The 18,920-nt window shown below is 41.3% G+C and overlaps 1 protein-coding gene across 2 annotated transcripts in view; it reads left to right on the top strand.

Annotated features, from left to right (window-relative positions):
• The first annotated feature begins 8,733 nt into the window (after positions 1-8,733).
• fancg (FA complementation group G) overlaps positions 8,734-18,920 on the top strand; it is a 66,606-nt gene continuing 56,419 nt past the window's right edge. Inside the window, exons 1-2 of one of the 2 annotated variants that reach the window (XM_048601741.1) lie at positions 8,734-8,861; positions 14,432-14,516. In XM_048601741.1, the coding sequence (XP_048457698.1) occupies positions 8,787-8,861; positions 14,432-14,516 (160 nt within the window). In that variant the 5' untranslated portion in view covers positions 8,734-8,786. Of the gene's footprint in view, positions 8,862-14,389; positions 14,517-18,920 lie in introns of both variants that reach the window. The other variant, XM_048601749.1, reaches the window with a different exon arrangement.

Below are 18,920 nucleotides of genomic sequence, written 5' to 3'. Positions count from 1 at the left end.
GCCTTCCTGCTCCTCTGATGCAGCTTGGCCTGCTGTGTTCATCCAGCTCTACACCTTGTTATCTCAGCCTGCTATTGTCTTGGGTCTGCTACTTTTTTTATGATTTAAAAGTACTTTGATGAAAAATGGAATTTTTAAATTTATAACCAATTATATCACTTCTGTTTGTATATTTTTTAACTTCATAATTTTGTTTAGTTATTTTAAGAATTGTTCCCATCTTTTGAAATGGACTACTGTTAGAATGTAGCTTTTTCTAGAGTGCCAAATTCTCTTTGCATTGCAGATCTCTTTCCAAAAACCAACAGGTGAAAGAGTTCTCGTATGCAAGCATTAAATTTTAATGTGATTATTAATGATGGTTCTGATTGTAAACTTCTTAGACAAATTGTTGTGTACTCTCGTGCAGTCACTTTATAAGATTGAAACCAGGGGTGTACGTCTTATTTGTGGAATCCTTGTACAAATTTCATCAGTTCAATTAATTCACATTGAATGCATGTCATAAATGTCTCTGTTTTGAAACATGTAAATGGATCACAAAATCCTGGATGAATTAAACAATCCTTTTTTAAGAAAAGAGGCATGTTGCTTTCTTTTATATCTTCATTATACTCTGCTGTTATACAAGCAGAGTAAGAAGAACAACAAAGAACAATACAGCACAAAAACAGACCATTCGACCCTCCAAGACTGCGTCAACACATTTTGCCCTTCTGTACTAAAACTGTCTTCACTTACAGGAACCATATCCCTCTATTCCCTTCCTATTCATGTATTTGTCCAGGTGCTTCTTGAATGCTGCTATTGTGTGTGCTTCCACCACCTCTGGCAGCGCGTTCTAGGCACTTACCACCCTTTTTGTGGAAAAACCTGCCTCGCACATCAGTGTTAAACTCTCCTCTCCTCTCCCACACTGGCACCTTCAACCTGTGGCCCCTCACAATTGACTCCTCAACCCTGGGAAAATGCCTCATACTTTCCACTGTATCCGTGCAATTCACACGCTCATAAACTTCTATCAGGTTGCTCTCAACCTCCTGCATTCCAGTGAAAACAAACCCAGTCTATCCAACCTTTCTTCATAGCTAAAATCCCCCATACAAGGCAACATCCTGGTAAACCTTTTCTGTACCCTCTCCGAAACATCCACATCCTGATAGTGTGGTGACCAGAACTATACATAATATTCCAAGTGTGGCCTAACTAAAGTTCTGTAAAGCTGCAGGATACCTTGCCTATGTTTATACTCGATGCCCCTTCCAATGAAGCATTCCATAGGCCTTTTTTTTTCACTACCTTATCTACCTGTGCTGTCACCTTCAGTAATCTGTAGAACTGCACACCCAGATCCCTCTGCAAATTAATACTCCTAAGGGTTCTGCCATTCACTATATAATTTCCATCTGTACTTGACCTTCCAAAATTCATCATCTCACATTTGTCTGGATTAAACTTGAATCTGCCATTTTTCTGCCCCTGCCTCCTACTGATCTGTATCCTCTGACAATCCTCCTCAGTATCCACAACTCCACTCCTCTTTGTCTCGTCTGCACACCTACTAATTAGACCAGCTACGTTTTCCTCCAAATCATTTATGTAAACCACAAACAGCAGAAGTCTCGGCACTGATGCCAGTGGAATACCACGAGTCACAACCCTCCATTCTGAAAAGCATCCTTCCACTGCTACCCTCTGTCTCCTATGACTAGGCCAGCTCTGTAAACATCTTGCCAACTCACCCTGATACCATGTGACTTTGCCTTTTGTACCAGTCTGCCATGAGGGACCTTGTCAAAGGCTTTACTGAAGTCCATGTAGACAACATCACCTGCTTTTCCCTCATCAATCATCTTTGTCACCGCCTCAAAAAAAATTCGATCAAGTTGGTGACACATGACCTTCCCCGCACAAAACCATGCTGTCTATCGCTAATCGGTCCACTCGTTTCTAAATGCGTCCCTGAGAATCTTATCCAATAATTTCCCTACTACAACATGAAGCTCACAGGCCTGTATTTTCTTGGATTATCCCTGCTACCCTTCTTAAACAATGGGACAACATTGGCTATTCTTCAGTCTTCTGGGACCTCACTTGTGGCCAAAGAGGATATTTAGCCTACAGTGTAAAATTGGTTTACAATAAGGGATTAAAACAAAACAAAATACTGCAAATGCTGGAGATCTGAAATAAAATCGAAGTGTTGGGAAAACTCTGGTCTTGTAATATCAGTGAAAAGAGAAACAGTGACTCTTGATTTGCATTCAGAATCTTCTCACTTGGATTTCTCTTGTAATTATTAAGAGTGTACTGCTTGGTTTCACTGACTGTATTGTGATTGAAACAACATTTTTGTTGTTGCATTCTATATGCTGAAAATGCAGTATCATAAATGGTGTTTTGAAGTACAGATACCAGAGTGTTCCATTTCACTTGTACATCTAAAAACCGAAAGAACTGCGGATGCTGTTCACTTGTACATCTGTTTGGGAATGCTGGAGAGTGCCTGTACATTCGTGTTGAGGGGTACTGTTGATTTTTATTGGAGTAGGCCATAAAGTTGACGTTGATACAAAGATGGCATTTTTGCTTTGAATTAAAATGGGTTTAGTTCATGTAGTCCAAGAGTTGCATTCTAACCCTGATGTATATCAGAGACAAATCTGTATCATTGACAGTGCTGTGTGATTTGAGAATATTGTTTATAGTCTGGTCCAGCCAAAGCCGTGATCTTGGATGTCTGCGGGACACCTTGTGACATGGTACAGAAGTTTAAGTTTGAAGTGAAATACATTATAAGAACCAGGAGCAGGAGGAGGCAATTCAGGTCCTCAAGCCTGCTCTGCCACTCAATGTGATCATGGCTAATCTCATTTTGGCCTCAACTCCACTTTCCTGCCCACCTTCCATAACCCTTGAATCCATTACCAATTTAAAATCAAGTGAATTCCACAGATTCACAACTTTTTTGAGAGAAGTACTTTCTCCTCATCATTTTAAATCTACAATCCCTTATCCTTAAACTGTTACCTCTTGTTCTTGCTTCCCCCATGAGGAATCATCCTTTCTACATCTACTTTGTCAAGCCCCTTAAGCATTTTGAATATCTCAGTTAGCTCTCCTCTCTTCTTATAAACTCCTGAGAATATAGGCCTAAACTGCTCAATGTCACTTCTTAAGACCTCATCTCTGGAATCAATCTGGTGAACCTCCTCTGATCTGCCTCCAATACAATTACAGTCCTCTTCAAGAAAGTGGACCAAAATTGTCCATAATATTCCAAGTGCAGTCTCACTAACACCTTGTACTGTTGCAGCACACTTCCCTACTTTGATATTTTATTCCTTCAGCAATAAATGCCAAAATTCCATTTGCTTTCCTTATTATCTGCTGTGTTTGCATACTCGTTTTCTGCAATTCATGCATGAGGACACCCAGATCTTTCTGTCTTGAAGTACTGTCCATTTAGATAAATTCCCTTTCTATTTCTTTGACCAAAATAGATAACCTCACACATATCCACGTTAAACTTCATTTGCTAAATTTTGGTCCATTCACTTAGCCTTTCCATATCCATTTGTAAATTATCTTGTTTGTTGCAACTTACTTTGTCACCTACTTTAGCATCATGTGTAAATTTGGCTGTCATACTTTCTATCCCCACATCCAAATCATTAATATAGATTGGAAATAATTGGGGCCCAAGGACCAAACCCTGTACCCCAGGATTTACATCTTGCCAACCAGAAAAAGACCCATTAATCCAGACTCTGCTTCCTGTCGATTAGTCAATCCTCTGTCCAAGGTAAAAATTACTCCTAACCCCATGTGATCTTACCTTGTGCATTAACCTTTCGTGCAGTGCCTTCTGGAAGTCCAGATATACTACTTTACAGGATTCCCATTATTGATGTTGCTTGCTTTGTCTTCAAAGAACTCTAGCAATTTAGTCAAACATGATTTAACCTTCATAAACTAATTGTCTTTGGTAGATTGTATGTTGACTTTCCAAGTGTCCTGTTAGTACTTCTGTTATGGACCAGACCAGACCCCCTCAAAATATTTTAAGAAGGTTGCCTCAACTCGAACATTTTCTTATTTTAGAGGCAAATGTAAATTGCCTGTTCCAGATGCAATGCGACTGGTCAAACTACACAATGAGTGCAAGATGGCGGCAGGGTAAGATGCTCCAGTTGGAACTCCTCTGCTCGCCAGTTCCTTTTCTTTCTTTTCTCCTCCTCATCCTCCTTGCAGTATTTCTTTCATGCCACCACCAAAACCCCCCATCCTCCTTGCAGTATTTCTTTCGTGCCCCCCACCACAAGGGGGTTGAGTTGCGACCAGAGACTGGGTAGAAGCTGAGCACGTGGGCCCCTGTCCTGCAGTGGAAGCAGAATGGGCCAAGTTGCAGACCGAATCCTGGAACAATGGCAGCAGAGTGAGCTTGGGCCAGGCCAAGTCCTAGAGTGATGAGTCTGGCCAACGGCAGCAGGAGAATCCCTAGTCCACAGCAGCATGGGGTGAAGCGAATCCCGGTAACTTACATCGTTGCTGCTGCGTGCCAGTGAGGAGTGGACTGGAGGCTGGAGCGATGCAGGACAGTTGCTGGACTTGGGCCTGGTGCCACATGCTGAGCTGCTGCCATTTGGAATTCTTTACTGGACTGTAATGTAAATCCTTTTCACAATGTTATAACTATCTCATTTCTACCTTATTCTTAGACACTAAGTAATGCTACTGCTTTCCTTTTAATCCACTTTTGTATAATGACACTTCTTTTTTCACTCTGAGATTTGTACCTAGCTACTTGTGGTGCTTTTAAAAGGCAGCCATTGTAAAAACTTTTCACTCTATTCCTGTACTGCAATACAAGTGACAATAAAGGATATTCATATTCATGTTAAGCAAAATAATTTATTTAAACACTGTAGTTAAAATAAAACCAAAGAAGGAGGAATTTAGAATAACAACTCTATTGGAAAACTTAACAATAATATAGTAACTACTACTAATTAACTGTTCCAATATAGTAACATCCCATGAACATACCCCTTGGGAAAAAAGCAAATTCAGAAACAGATTCTAACATACATTTCCTCAATCCACAAATGACAGTGGATGCTGGATCAGTTGTTAATTTTAAATCTGATTTAGATAAATTTTTATTAAGCAAAGGTGTTAAGGGATAGGGGCCAAAGATATGTGGAGTTAGGCCACAAATCAAGTACAATCTCACTGAATGGTGGAACAGGCTCGAAGGGCTGAATGACCTATTCCTGTTCCTACATACCTTTCCCAGAAGGCAAGATTGACAGAAAGAATAGGGAGAGGTAAGATAAACCTCCTGGCCCAGTTGTTAAAATGAGCAGGAACAGAGACCTTGGGTAGATGCGTATGGATTTTTGAAGGCAATAGGACATATTATTGAAAATATCTAGTTCATGGTTCATGTGTATTAGTATTTAAATTATTCATTTATTTTATCTAATTAAGTTTGTTAAAAAGATTATGAAATCTTGTGTAGCTCTCCTGATTAAAATGAGATATTTGGATTTCTTTTGAATGTTAACAGTCCTTAACTGGATTGTAACAATATTGAGAGTGTAATTAGCAAACATTTGGAACCCGAGTTTCAAAGATAAAGTCATTGATAACAAAAGCGAGAAGTTATGCTGAAATTTTAGAAAGTCCAATTCTTGTTGCTACGTTACATGAAAGATGCAAAAGACTTTGATAGGGTATCGAGATTTATTGAAATGACTTCAAGGATGAGGAGTTTTAGGTACAAGATTAGGTCAGAGAGGCTGGGATTTTCTCATTGGAGCAAAAGAATTGTGTGACAATTTAATGCAAGTATGAAAGATCATGACGGATTTAGATAAGACAGACAAAGAAAAACTGTTCTCATGGCTGATAATAAAGGACTATAAGGGACAGAGATTTTTAAGATTTTGGGCAAAAAACAAGGGGGATGTGAGGAAAAACTTTTGTGTACAGTGAGTGGTAATGACCTAAAACTTACTGTCTGTGAGGTTGGTGGAAGCAGACAGCGAAAGATTTCAAAAGGAAATTATAAATTGTATGGCAGAAGTGAATGCATTAACATCAAACTTGCACATGACACAACAATAGGTGAGAAGTCAAGCAGTGAAGATGACACAAAGAGTCAAAAAAATTCGCAAATGGAACATCATGTGGGAAAGTGAGGTTATGCACATTGGCAGGAAGATTAGAAGAGCTGAATATGACTTAAATGGGGAAAGAGTGCAGAAAGCTGCAGCACAGAGAAATTGAAGGTCTTTGTGCATTAAATGCTAGCAAAGAAGTTCAACAGGCAATAGGGAAGACAAATGTACCATTCACCTTTAGTTCAAAGGAAATGGAATATAAAAAATAGGGAGGCCTTGCTAAAAGCACTACTCTGACTATACCTGGAATTCTGTCAACAATTTTGGTCCCTTTACATAAGGAAAGATTTATTGGTGTTGGAGGCAGTCTGGAGTTTTACAGTTTTAGCAAAACTTCCCCACCGTCATACTTCATTCCCATTGAAATAAAGGCCTTCCCTATTACCTGCTGAACTTGGACGCTAGCTTTTTATGATTTATGAACTTTGACTGACGTCAGACTTTAATGAAATGGTAGCCACTGATTAGCAGATGTGGGTCAAAGACACAAATATTTTAATTTTACATTTTATAGACATGCCAACCAGGTACAGCTTTTTCTACAGTAACACAAAAGGGTGATTGTAGATAAAGTCATGGAAAAAGGATGGGGACTGGACTTGGAGCACAGGCTAAATTCCTGACTGGCGTTTTGGGGAAATGTTTGCTAATGACTCATACAGAAAAGTGTGAAAATGTGAACATCATGGTCATTTACACTGCAGCTGCGCAAGTCCCTTCAGCAACGAGTTTGACTGAGAAAACGTGTTGATGAGCTGCTCCATAAGATCGTAACCGAATAAACAAACCACAAAATAACTGCCTTAGTTTGGGTCGTCATGTAAAGAATGGATATATTATGTAGTAGTACAAAGTGACGGACAGGTAACAAACCTCAAGGATATGGATTGGTCTGTAAAGTAAGCTAGTGCGCTTCATTGTTCTTTTCCAACTGAAATTTAATATTGGATGACTGGGTTTCCCAAATCTTAAGAAAGCTGGTAGCCAAAGACAGGTGACAACATTTGAAATTAGGGAGCTACATACCTTCCAATTAGCTGCTACACCCAGCATTTCCAAACCCCATGCTCGACACCCTCAGGAATAGGACTTTCTTGCTGCTCCCTGTTCGACTGGAAGGTCAGTCTGATGAATTAGTTGACTTCCTGGTGGTGAACTTACCAATGATGTCATACATGTATAATGCACAGCTACAGGGAACACTGGCTTCCAGTTTCCTCAGGCTCCAATGACATCCTCAACTCTGACATGTCTGCGAAGTTATAATTCAGCCTTTGGCTTTCCTAGGGTTAGTTCATTTACTCTAGTGCATAAATATTAGCTTACAGAAATTAATTTACATCTAAAGATTGCCTCTGAGTAATAGATTTAAAAAAGAGATAATGGGGACAAGGGGATGATGGGGATAAGGGAGAAAGTGGAGTTGAGGATTAACAGATCAGGCATGATCCTGTTGAATGGCAGAGCAGGCCGAATGGCCAAGTGCTTCTCTTAGAACTGTACAGCTCAGGAACGGCCCTTTGGCTCATGATGTTGTGCTGAACATGAGGCCAAATTAAACTAATTCCTTCTGCCTGCCATTGGTCCATATCCCTCCATTCCTTACATATTCATATGCTTATCTAAAAGTCCCTTAAATGCCCCTGTTGTATCTGCCTCCACCATCATCCCTGGCAGTGCATTCCAGACTCCTACCATTCTCTGTGTAAAAAACTTGATCCTCACGTCTCCTTTGAACTTTCCCCGCTAACCTTAAATGCATGACCCCTAGTATTAAACACTCTGGGAAAAAGATTCTGACCGTCAATCCTATCTATGCATTTCATAACTTTGTAGATTTCTATCAAGTCTCCCTTCAGCCTGCATTGCTCAAGACTAAACAACCTGATTTTTTTTCTAGCCTCTCCTTATAGCTCGTACCCTCTAATCCAGGCAGCATCCTGGTAAACCTCTTCTGCACCCATTCCAAAGCCTCCACATCCTTCCTGTAATGTGGTGACCAGAACTGAATGCAATATTGTACTCTAAATGTAGCCTAACCAAAGTCTTATTATAGGTGGGCACTTGAGAAAAATAAACTTACAAAGTAACAAAGATAGACTGGTTGCTCCACAGAGCCAGCGTGAGTTTAATGGATCAAACGGCTTCCATCTGTGCCACAATGCACAATCCGAGTTTCCGAGGAGCTGAGAATAAATTCCCGACCCGAAACGTCGACTTTCCTGCTCCTCTGATGTTGCCTGGCCTGCTGTGTTCCTCCAGCTACACACTGTGTTATCTCTGACTCCAGCATCTGCAGTTCTTGCTATCGCTAGGTAAAAGCACAGTTGATGTCTAAAGCTGTGATAACATTTGGCTACAAGTACAGTGAGTATAGCCCCGGCTGTCTGAATTGTATTTTAAGACATTTTTTAATCGTAATCGAAGTGTCGCCTTTACCCGCGCTTTGCCTTTGTTTTTGATTGACGTGTCCTGTAACCAATTAGTGAACGCGCACTGCCCAATCAGAAGGGCAGATTGTGGCGGATGTTGCCTGTTTGCACAAGTTGTTACTTTGAGTTCTGATCCCAATCCGTAGGAAAGAATAAACCCGGAGCGATGGAAAGTGGCCAGCGTAGGGGCTGTTTGGAGATGTGGAGTGAAGAAAACCGCATTTTAGTAGAACAGTTGAAGGTAAGGCGGATTTTGGAGTGGCTTCATATTGGTGAACGTAGAACAAGATTCGCGCTTTACATATTTCTGTGTATTGTTGAAGTTAACAACGTTGCGGCGGCAGTCCCATCTAAAGTTACAAACCATGGAAAACTTGCTGTCTAAAATGAAATTCGTGTATGTTTTGGAGCAGGCTTACTTTTTACTTGAACTAAACCTCTTTAATTTAGGATGGAAGGGAATGTATAATGGACTGTGTTGGGAGCCTTGTTTTCCTGATATGTAGTAATGACCTAGACCTTGATGTATAGGTTGCAATTTCAAAATTTGCTGACGACATAAAACTTGGAATTATTGTGAACTGTAAGGAGAGTAATGTAAAACTCAAAACGAAATAGACCAGTTGATGGAATGTACTGACAACTGGCAAATTAAGTGTAATGCAGAGAAACGTGATGATTAATTTCGGTAGGAAGAACATGGAGAGAAAATCTAAACTAAAGCCCACAATTTGAAAGAGAGTGCAGTAGTTAAGAACCTGAGTATATATGTGTACCGGTCATTGAAATTGGCAGGACAGGTTGAGTTCCTAGACCTTGTTAATAAGGGCAAAAAGAACAAGAGGAGGAAAGTTATGTTGAACTTGCATAAAACACTGCTTCAGCCTCAACTGGAGTATTGTGTCCAGTTCTGGACACCACACTTGAAAAAAGATGTGAAGGCATTGGAGAGATGGCTAAAAAGTTTCACAAGACTCGTTTCAGGAATGAAGAACTTCTGTCCTGAAGATAGTTTGGAGAAGTTAAAACTGTATCTGTTGGAAAATTGAAGGCTGTGAGGAGATTTGATTGAGATACTCAAAATTGTGTGGGCTTTGGACAGAGTTGATAGGTAAAAACTGTTGGTTAGAGGATTGAGAACCAAAGGGCAGAGAGTTAAGGTAATTAGCAAAAGAAGAAAAAGAAACATGAAATGGTGGCATAGTGGTATTGTCACTGGACTCATAATCCAGCCTAATGCTGGAGAGCCATGGGTTCATTGCACCACCCAAACATGTATCCTTGACATCAAGACTGCATTTGACTGAGTGTGGTATGAAGGAGCCTGTGCAAACTGGAGTAAATGGGAATTGGAGCAAATCTCTCTGCTGGTTGAACTCAAACCTGGTACATAGGAAGATGGTTGTGGTTGTTGGAAGTCAGTCAGCTCAGCTCCAGGGCATCTCTGCAAGAGTTCGTCAAGGTAATGTCCTGGCTCCACCCATCTTCAGCTGCTTCCTTTATGATTTTCCCTCCATCATAAGGTCAGAAATGGGGATGTTCACTGATGATTGCACAATGTTCAGCACCATTTATGATTACTTAGATGCTGAAGCAGTCCATGTTCAAATGCAACAAGATCTGGACAGTATTCCAAGCTTGGGCTGACAAGTGGCAAGTAACATTCGCGCCACACAAATGACCAACTCCAATAAGAGACAATCTAACCACTGCCCCTTGACATTCAGTAGAGTTACCATACTGAATCCCCTACTATCAGTGTCCTGGGTTTTACCATTGATTAGAAACTTGCCTGGACCAGCTATATTAATACAGCGGCCACGAGAGCAGGTCAGAAGCTAGGAATACTGCAGCAAGTAACTCATCACCTGATTCCCCAGAGCATGTCTAACATTTACAAGGTACAGGTCAAGAGTGTGATGGACTAGTACCCACTTACTTGGATGAGTGCAGCTCCATCAACACTCAAGCTTGATATCATCCAGGATGCTTGCTTTCTTTGCTTGGTCCTTTGAGGAGAGGAGTTGTGATGTCATGTTGGGCTTGTACAGAATGTTGGTAAGGCCTCTCCTGAAGTACTTGTCCAGTTCCGATCGCTCAGTTCAAGGAAGGATATTATTAACCTGGACAGGGTTCAGAAGAGATTTACCAGGATGTTGCTGGGTATGGAAGGCTTGAGTTATAAAGAAAGGCTGGATAGGCTGGGACTTTGTTCACTGGAGTGTAGGAGGTTGAGAGGTGACCATATAGAAGTTTACAAAATCGTGACAGATATACATACAATTAATAGTCATTGACTTTTCCCTAGGATGGGGGAGATTAGGGGGCACATTTTTAAGGTAAGAGGAGAGAGATTTTAAAAACGACATGAGGGGCAAATTTTTACACGAGGGTGGTTTGCGTGTGGAATGAACTTCCTGAAGGAGTGGTGGATGTGGTCACAATTATAGCATTTAAAATACATTTGGATAAATACATGAATAAGAAAAGTTTGGAGGAATATGGGCCAGGAGCAGTCAGGACGGACTAATTTAGTCTGGAATTGTGTTCGATGTGAACTTGTTGGACTGAAGGGTCTGCTTCCCTGCTGTATGATTCTATGATAAAGCAGCCCACTTCATAGACAACACATCCGCAAGCGTCCATTCCCTCTACCAGCAATGCTTAGTAGTAGCCGTATTGTAGGTGCAGAAATTCACCTAGGCTCCTTAGACAGCACTTTCTAAATCCATGACCACTTCTAAATGGAAAGGAGAAGGACAGCAGATACATGAGAACACCACCTGCAGGCTTCTGTCCAAGCCAGTCACCATCTGTTTCCTTTCCATGTCTTTGGGACAAAATCCTGGAATTCCCATCCTAACGGCATGGTGGCTCAACCTAGATCAAATGGAGTGCAGTGGTTCAAGAAGTCAGTTCACCACCACCTTCTCAAGGGCAATTAGGGATGTATAATAAACCATAGCCAACCAGCAACTTCCACATCCCACAAGTGAATAAAAAAAATGCAGCAGCTCGTGGAATTTAAATGAATCTGGAATTGAAAGCCAATTCTAGTAAATGTTTAAAAGAGGTCTTAAAGGAGGAAGGATAAGTGGACAGGTTTAGGAAAGGAATCCTAGCCTAGGCAGCTTGAAGCACAGTCGCCAATGGCGAAGCAGTAAGTGTGTATGCAGGTTATAAGAATGAAAGGCTGGTACCATATGTATATTGCTGAATAGGGGAGGCAATGGCCTGGTGGTATTATCGCTGGACTGTTATTCCAGAGACCCAGATAATGTTCTGGGGACCCGGGTTCAAATCCCACTGTGGCAGATGGTGGAATTTGAATTCAACAAATATCTGGAATTAAGAATCTAATGATGACCGTGAATCCATTGCTGATTGTTGGAAAAACCCATCTGGTTCACGAAAAGGAAACTGCCATCCTTACTTGGTCTGGCCTACATGTGACTCCAGACCCACAGCAATGTGGTTGACTCTGAACTGGATTTCTGGCCGGCATGGACGGGTTGGACTGAAGGGTCTGTCCGTGCTGTACAACTCTAAGGTGGCACAGTGGCTCAGTGGTTAGCACTGCTGCCTCACAGCCCCAGGGACCTGGGTTCGATTCCACCTTGGGCGATTGTCTGTGTGGAGTTTGCACATTCTCCCTGTGTCTGCGTGGGGTTGCTCCAGTTTCATCCTCCAGTCCAAAGATGTGCAGGCAAGGTGGATTGGCCATGCTAAATTGCTCGTAGTGTTTACAACCCAAACTTTGGGTCTGATATGTAGATGACACCTTTGTGATTATTAAATGCACTAAACTGGAAGAAACCCACTGACATCCTTAAACAATAAATATAAACAACATCCTTACCAGGATAAAATTCACAAAACAAGAAGAGAACAACAACTGACTACTCTTCCTGGACATAACGGTAGGACACAAAAACAACAGGGAACTCCAGACTAGTGTATATAGAAAGACCACACATACACAGCAAATACTCAATTACACTAGCAACCACCCCAGCGCCCACAAATGGAGCTGCATCAGGATACTATTTAAACAAGCCACAACAAATTGCGGCAACCTGGAACTACGCAAAGTGGAATAGGAACACTTGTACAGAGTCTTCAAAAGAAATGGATACCTGAAAAATACAATCCACCATTACCTCCAAGACAGACCACAACAGGAAGACACAACATGACCAGAATCACTTATCACCCTACCATATATCAAGGACATTTCAGAGATGACCACAAGACTACTCTGACCCCTAGGTATCAGAGTAGCCCACAAGCCGACAACCATCCTATAACAGCTACTGACGAACATAAAGGATCCCATACCCAAAACCAGCAAAACTGGGGTGATATACAAAATACCATGCAAGGACTGTGAGAAACACTACATGGGCCAAACCAGAAGAAAATTGACGATATGGATACACGAACACCATCTAGCCACCAAGAGACACAACCAATTCTCACTTGTCTCACTACACATGGACAACATGGGACACAAATTTGGCTGGGACAATACATTGATAATCACACAAGCCAAACAGAGACACACCAGGGAATTCCTGGACGTCTTATATTCCAACTGGAACTCCATCAACACACACATTGAATTAGACCCTGTGTACAAACCATTGAGAAACAAAACCGAAAGTGATGCCAACCACCCCAGCAAGCCGAGGCATATAAATAACAAGCTGACAGAACACCGATGCTTCACCAGAGGCACACTGACTATGTTAGAATCATAGAATCCCTACAGTGTGGAAACAGGCCCTTCGGCCCAACAAGTCCATACCAACACTTGAAGCATCCCGCCCAGACCGATTTCCCCCTATAACCCACCTAAGCTACACATCCCTGAACACTACGGGCAAACTGGGAAACGCCAGGGAATTCCTGGAGGCCTGATGTTCCAACCGGAACTCCATCAACAAACACATTGAATTAGACCCTGTGTACAAACCACTGAGAAATAAAACCGGAAGTAATACCAACCACCCCAGCAAACTGAGGCATATAAATAACAAGTGGATTTAGAACACCGACGCTTCACCAGAGCTGCACTGACGATGTTACCTTACAGAATGACAAAACGTTTGCAACCAAACCCACCGAGAACATCTCTCATTCATTCATTCTTCTAAATTCCAATGAATAGAATTCCAATTTGTTTAATTTGCTCATAAGACAATCCCTCCATACCAGAGAACATCCCAGAAGACCTTCTCTGATCTACCTCCACCAAAATAATATGTTTCGCAAGAAGACCAAAACTACTCTCAGCTCTGTAGATGTGGTCTCACCAGCACCTTGCAGTAAGACTTCCCTACTCTTATAGTCCAACCCCCTTGAAATAAGGGCCAACATTCCGTTCGCCTTCCTGATTATCTGCTACATCTGTGTGCTAACTTTGTGTTTTGTGCGCAAGTCCCTTTTATTTTGCAGCTTTCTGCAACTTTGTAACATGGAGGAAGTTTGCATTCAAATTAGCAATATTGACTAAATGTATAATTTTCCTTTGGGCTCAGCTTGCAATGGTCATCTGTCAGTAATATAAATAAATTGTAGACACTTATATAAAGAAGAATGACAAAATCAACAACAGAATAGATGCAGCATTATAATGCAATATTGCGCTATGAATTATTTAAGAATGTGTAGAAAAATTTTAGTTTTTTTAAAAAATTGTCTTAATGTTTAAAGAAATGTACCTGTATCTTTTATAGGCAGTAGCTTTTACCTTGTATCTCTACACAGGGTTAATTCTGTACAATGCCAACTTTTCTCTTCTCCAACCAGAATATTTCTGTCCATGCTGTAAATCGGAGAGAAATTGTGCGACAGAGTTATGTTTCTTTCAGCAAACTACTGGAGAAAATCCAAGGTATTGATGGATTTATTGATGCTACCTGCATTGTAGCTTGTTTAATTGTATTATCATTTATAGTGTTTGTATCTAGCCATCTTATGGAAAGATACATAACCTACTATGTAAACAACTTGGATTTATATAACTACTTTAATGTGTTATATGGTTACAAATTGCTGCATATTAACATTCTAAAGGAGAACTTAACCCTGAGCCTAACAGGAAGATATTAGTGTCGATGCCCGAATGCTTGGTCAATAGAGTAGGTTTTAAGAATTGTCTTAAATAAGGAAAGCAAGGTAGAAGCAGAAAGATTTAGAGACAGAAAGAACGAAGACTTGGGACCTGGGCAGATGAACGCACAGACCCTACCATTGGAACTGTTAAAATCTGGGATGCTTAAGAGGCCAGAATTAGAGCAATGCAATACATTGGAGGGTGTGGAGCTAAAGGTGACTTTAAGTGTGGTGGGGGAATGTGGTACAAGATATGGTAAAACAAGGGTGAGAATTTTTAAATTGTAGTGCTGCTTAACCAGGAAATCAGTGAAGAAAGGGCAAGAGGTTTACAGGAATTGATCTGAATTAGGATGTTGGAAGCAGAATTACAGAGTAGTTACTACTGACTTCCACTTGCAAAGAGGGTCAGGTCTGCAGGTTTATGCTTTGTTCACTAGTACGCTACTTTTATAAGGATGCTTGGTAGGCGATGTATTGAAACGAACAAATTTCAATCAAAAACAATGCTTTGGACATGTCTGTAAAAGTTTCCCTGGTTCACGTTCCAGTCTCGATTTTTTTTGGGCTTATGCTGTATTGTGAAGAAAGAGGTGTATTTGGCTCATTGTTTTCCTTGCTTAGAACTAAGATGTGGTGCTCATTACAGGAGACTGAACAAGGCTGACAGCCCAAAAGACTGGTTTTGTAGCCAGATAGACCCGTTGAAGACAATATTTATTCAGATTATCGGGGAGAAAATGTTTTAATTTTAGAGCCTGAACTCTCCCATGTCCTAGACCCCAACCCCACACACCAGGCCTTGTTATCACATAGTCTGCCATTACATACTACTCATTGTTATCCAAGATGGCGGTAGAGTAGGATGCTCCAGCCTGAGCTCCTCTGCTGTCGGGTTCCTTTTTCTTTTCCTTTTCTTTCTATTTTTCTCCTCTTTGTAGCTTCGCTTCGCCTCCTCACCCCCCCAACCTTTAACTGCCCTGCCCTACCCAACCCAGCGAGTGGAGTCGAAGGAGATGGATCACGGCCGGCACCCCAGTGGGAGCTGAGTGCGTGGGCCGAGACCCACGGCAGAGCAAGCGGCTGATTTGCGGGCCGAGTTCTGCGGCAGCGACAGAGCAAGTGCGAGGCAGGAGGGGGTGGCCAGCAGAGTGAGTGTGGGCCAGTTCCAGGAGTGGGGGGGCAGCGGTGTAAGTGCGGGCTGGCACCGGGGCCGGGGGGAGGCAGTGGAGCGAGTGTGGGCCAGGTCCGACAGGGGCAGCGACAAAGCAAGTCCTGGATGGAGGCCAGCACGTGGAGGCAGTGTGGCCTCATGTTCTGGGGCCAGCGGGCTGGGATTCATGTTGGAGAGGGACTGCAGCTTAAGTATTTCTGGTTGCTTTTGTTGTCATTCTCGACTTTTTAAACTCTGTTCCCATGCTAACCTTCTGTTTTAAACTCTGTAACAATACTGAAAGTATCTGTACCGAGGTACTCTGCACCAAGGATGATGCCGATTGGCAACATTACAAACATTTCACTGGACTCATTTGAGTGCACGTGACAATAAAAGCTATTCTATTCTCGAAGGTGGGAAGGCATCCAGTGGTCGATTGAAATGCCCTAGACTAACAGTATCAAACAGAAGAACCAAGGCATGACTGGAGTTGGGTGATGTTATAGAGGTGGAAATAGACAGTCTCAGTGATGGCTGGGTCTCTGGTTTAAAAACTCACCTTAAGGTAAAATCTAATCATACAATTCTGCCTTGGATAATTGCCAGGGAGTAAGATTATGTAAGTTGCGAGAGAACAGATTTTGTGGTAGGAACTGAAAAATGTTGTCGTATATGGGTCTGAAAGAGTTAATATTTATTGGGGGCTATGATCTGAAGGTATCATGAAGACTAGTGTGCAGACTAACTGAAGATCTCGAAAGACTCAGACCAAAGGCCAGGTCCTCCCAACAGAATGTTTGGCATATCCTTGTAACATCTAATAGTTGCAGAACTGCAAGAAACAGTGTCTTGTTTACTTCAAGAGACTATTAGTTAACCCAGAAGCTAGCTGTTCTCATCTACACCAGATCAAGTCGGAAGTCACGTGACCTTCACCTGACAAAGGAGCAGCGCTCCAAAAGCTTGTGATTTCAAATAAACCTGTTGGACTATAATCTGGTGTCGTGTGATTTCTGACTTTGTCCACCCCAGTCCAACACCAGCACCTCCACATCATACACCAGATCAAGCAGACCTTGGAAAAACATCTACCTGGAAGGTTTTGGTGGTGCATGCAGTATGGTGTTTAGCCTCACCAACCCATGTGGTGATCACTGGTGGTGATCTCAAGATTTACTTTAGCTTCACCACAGAACATGGTGATCTGAAGACTGACCTGCCTATTCATATAGCATAGTGAGCAGTGCTGTGAATAGCAAAGATAGAGATCTGAAATGAACTCTAGAGAAGCAAATCTCACAGCAACAATTGACATTGAAGAATCCTTTAAAGAACAAAACCAAAGCATTTCAAACCTGGTAAGAGATGAGCTGGAACAGAAAAAATATGTAGCATCTACAGTTTGCATCACAAGGGAGTGATCTGTGGGAGCAGACCCCAGTCTGAGTTCAGTTGGTTAGCAAGTAGACATCAAAGACTGTGCCAATCAAAAGTAGAAGACCCCATATAAATGAGAAACTTTACCTGTCCCAGTAATTCAGGCTGAAAGGGCAAGTGTTTAAAAAATTATTTACAGATCAGATTGGCATCACTGCCAAAGCTTGCAGATACTACAAGGGATAACAAGGTGTAGGGCTGGATGAACACAGCAGGCCAAGCAGCATCAGAGGAGCAGGAAAGCTGACGTTTCGGGTCTGGACCCTTCTTCAGAATGGCTAGAAAAAGGAGGAGGAACTGGGCAAAAACTTTCAACTTTGGATCGGAGAGTCCGAGGCATTATGGACTCAGTAATTAAGAGTGGGTACATGTTGAGCAGCTCTGCTATAATAGGGACATTTTCACGAGATGTAACTTTAAGCCACAAAAAGTGGGAACCATCCATGAAAACTGGGGAAAGGCAGGAATACTCAATTTTAGCCTCTAAATGAAGGAAAACCCTCGTGTACAGCAGCAAACAGGAGAACCAGCATTACAGCAAAACTATGAATCAATAAAGCAAATAACACATGTAAACACGTTAGGAGCTATGGCATCAGGAGTAGCATTGCCAGGGATATCAATTTTCCTTGTAATAACTTAACTTGGCATCATGCCAGTACTGATATTTGTATATCATATTACTCATTTGTGCAATAGGCAGAAATTTTGCTTGGATTGACAGCAGCATCCTGTTAGTGAGACCATTTCAGAATCTAGGGAATTTTGGAAAATTTAAACCAAATACATCTAGTATCTGAACAGCCACTTCTTTTAACACCCTAGGATTAAGCCCATCAGGACTTGGGCAGTTATCAGATTTTTATTTCTAACAATTTTCTTGGTAATTTTTTTTTTCTAATGATTGTAATTATAGTCCCTTCTCCCTTTTGCCTCTTGGTTCTCAATAATTTCTGTGATGTTATTTGTACCCTCTATGGGGAAAATGGGTGCATAATTTCTGTTCAATTCATTTGCCTTTTCCTTACTTTCGATTACTAACATCCAGATTCACACTCTAGATGCTCAGTTATTCTCTTTTCCATTTTACACACTTGTTGAATCTTCTTTTCATTTTATGTATACTTAGCTATCTTTCTCTTTTCCTCTCATAGTCTAATTGCTCCTTACTATTCTTTTAGTTATGCTTTGTGTTAATTCTGTCCAGTCTTCTGATGTGCAACTAGTCTTCATCGATTTTTACACTTTTTTTCTTTCAATTTCATATTTTCTTTAACTTCCTTTGTTAACTACGGATGGTGCACCCTTCCCTTGGTGTCCTTCTTTTTCACTGTAATTTATCTTTTCTAATTATGATAAAGTATCTCCTTAAATGTCTGCCTCTGCATACCTAGCAACATCTATTAACTTAATTTCCCAGCTTGTTTTAGCTAGCTCTGTCTTTGTTTTCTCATAATTGTCCTTATTTACATTTAAAACATGGTTTTAGACCCATTTTCTATCATTCAGACTGAATGTGAAATCCAAACATCTTATTATCAATGACAACAAGGTGCAGGGCTGGATGAACACAGCAGGCCAAGCAGCATC

Source organism: Rhincodon typus, chromosome 1 (genome assembly GCF_021869965.1).
Source record: "Rhincodon typus isolate 14 chromosome 1, sRhiTyp1.1, whole genome shotgun sequence".
Lineage (NCBI taxonomy): Eukaryota > Metazoa > Chordata > Chondrichthyes > Orectolobiformes > Rhincodontidae > Rhincodon > Rhincodon typus.
This window is presented reverse-complemented; position numbering and strand designations above follow the sequence as displayed.